Below are 1623 nucleotides of genomic sequence, written 5' to 3'. Positions count from 1 at the left end.
GAACTCGCTGACTGGATGCCATTCCCAGATGCGCAACTGGAGGACGTAAGAGAGCTGGTGGATACTGTGTCGTCGTTGGAGATTCAACTGGAAGAAGAATCGACATTGAAGAGAAAACGTTATGCATCGGTCGGTTGATACTACGACTTTATACAGAAGCTCATTCCCTTAGGACGATCCTATGGCAATGTGGCAACCACTGACGGCTCTCTTTCTGGAGGAAATGCTACGAAGAGACGGTCTCGGAAACCCTAACGCATGCCAAGAATGTGTGAATTGTCAAGCCAATCATATGGAGGAGACGGGGCTCCGTTTTTTTCGCTGCAAGCAATGTGGGGACGGACTCCATTGTGAGACCTGTGTGGAAGCCGCTCATCAGAAATTGCCGCTCCATGAATTGCAGGTATTTATTTCTTCACCGATTTTGTTACTTGTTTACCTAGCTTGTTTAGGAATGGACGGGTCACTTCTGGACGAAGGCCTCCTTGTTTTATGCCGGACCCATCCAGCATGGAGCTCGTGGTTTGGCGGGCTGTTATCAACTTGGTCATGACGGTGCCCCATGCCCATTCCCCAGTAACCGTCGACCGTTGGTGGTCATCGATGTCAATGGCATTTTTACTTTGGACGTGCAGTACTGTGGCTGCGTGAATCCGTTCGGATTCGACCCCGTCAGACAATTGCTTCAAATGCGTGGTATCCGGCCACGACAACAAACCCTGCGACCTGTGCAACCTTCAACGTTTTGGAGACATTTCGCTTCCTGCGCTCCATCGCAAACATCAATGTCCAAGACTATGTGCGCACGTTGGAGAAGTTGACGGATTCAACCGGACTGGAAAAGGTCCCAGATCGTCGCGTTGCTTTCGGTCGAATGGCTCGACAATACAGCTATCTTAAAATGATGAAGCGTGGAGGTCGCGGGCATGAAGCCAATGGAATTGTAACTACGCCGCCAGGGGCGTTGGCTGTGCGTTGCTGGGCATGCCCAGATGCTTCTCGTAACTTGCCTTCCGGATGGGACAAGGTTCCGGAGTCGAAGGCGTGAGTAGCTATTTAATCAAACTATTCTTGACCAACAAATGTGCAGATACTTGTATAAGCTCATGTTGGCATTCGATGCCAATTTCCGCCTGAAGAACAAGCTTCGTGCTGGAGAACGCATGGATCCGGCGTTGACCGATGGCTTGGGATACTTCGTGACGATCTGGACCATATAAAGAACATATCAAAACGCTCGTTGACGAAAAAGATGTCAGTGCGCTCTAGTCGAATCTATTCCATGTTAATGCGATACTTCAGGTCCAGGCTTGTGCTGCGTTTGCTGCTCTTTTTGCAGAAGGAGACCAAATTGACCACTGGCCTGAGAGTTTCTGGCGTAGTTGGTTGTGTCTGTGCACGGCACGGCCTCGCACGTCGTCGAGGGATGGGAGACCTTCAACGTGGAGAACGGCAAGTTGCTTGATGCCAGGAACAACTTGGATACTAACTCTTTGTGCCAGCTATGGAAACGTGGATTGGACCGTGCTATCAACTCTGTCAGACGAGGAAGTTCTGTGGGTCTTGCTTGCATACGACATCGTATGTCACTGGCAAGTATACTTTCCTGAGCGCGTCGCACGA

At 50.3% G+C, this 1623-nt stretch overlaps 1 protein-coding gene across 1 annotated transcript; it reads left to right on the top strand.

The window, feature by feature from the left end:
- Positions 1–510: 510 nt before the first annotated feature.
- Positions 511–1220, top strand: MIND_01010800 (CxC2 domain-containing protein; the record flags this gene model as incomplete). The annotated part of the gene is made up of 3 exons (XM_037366703.1): positions 511–589; positions 636–1044; positions 1091–1220. The coding sequence occupies 3 exons, from the start codon at positions 511–513 to the stop codon at positions 1218–1220; spliced, it is 618 nt and encodes a 205-aa protein (XP_037216097.1).
- Between the last annotated feature and the right edge of the window lie 403 nt (positions 1221–1623).

The sequence above is a fragment of the Mycena indigotica genome (genome assembly GCF_014461135.1).
Source record: "Mycena indigotica strain 171206Taipei chromosome Unknown Mind.scaff0009, whole genome shotgun sequence".
NCBI classification, from domain to species: Eukaryota; Fungi; Basidiomycota; class Agaricomycetes; order Agaricales; family Mycenaceae; genus Mycena; species Mycena indigotica.
Note: the sequence above shows the minus strand (reverse complement) of the source record. Positions and strands in the feature narration are given on the sequence as shown.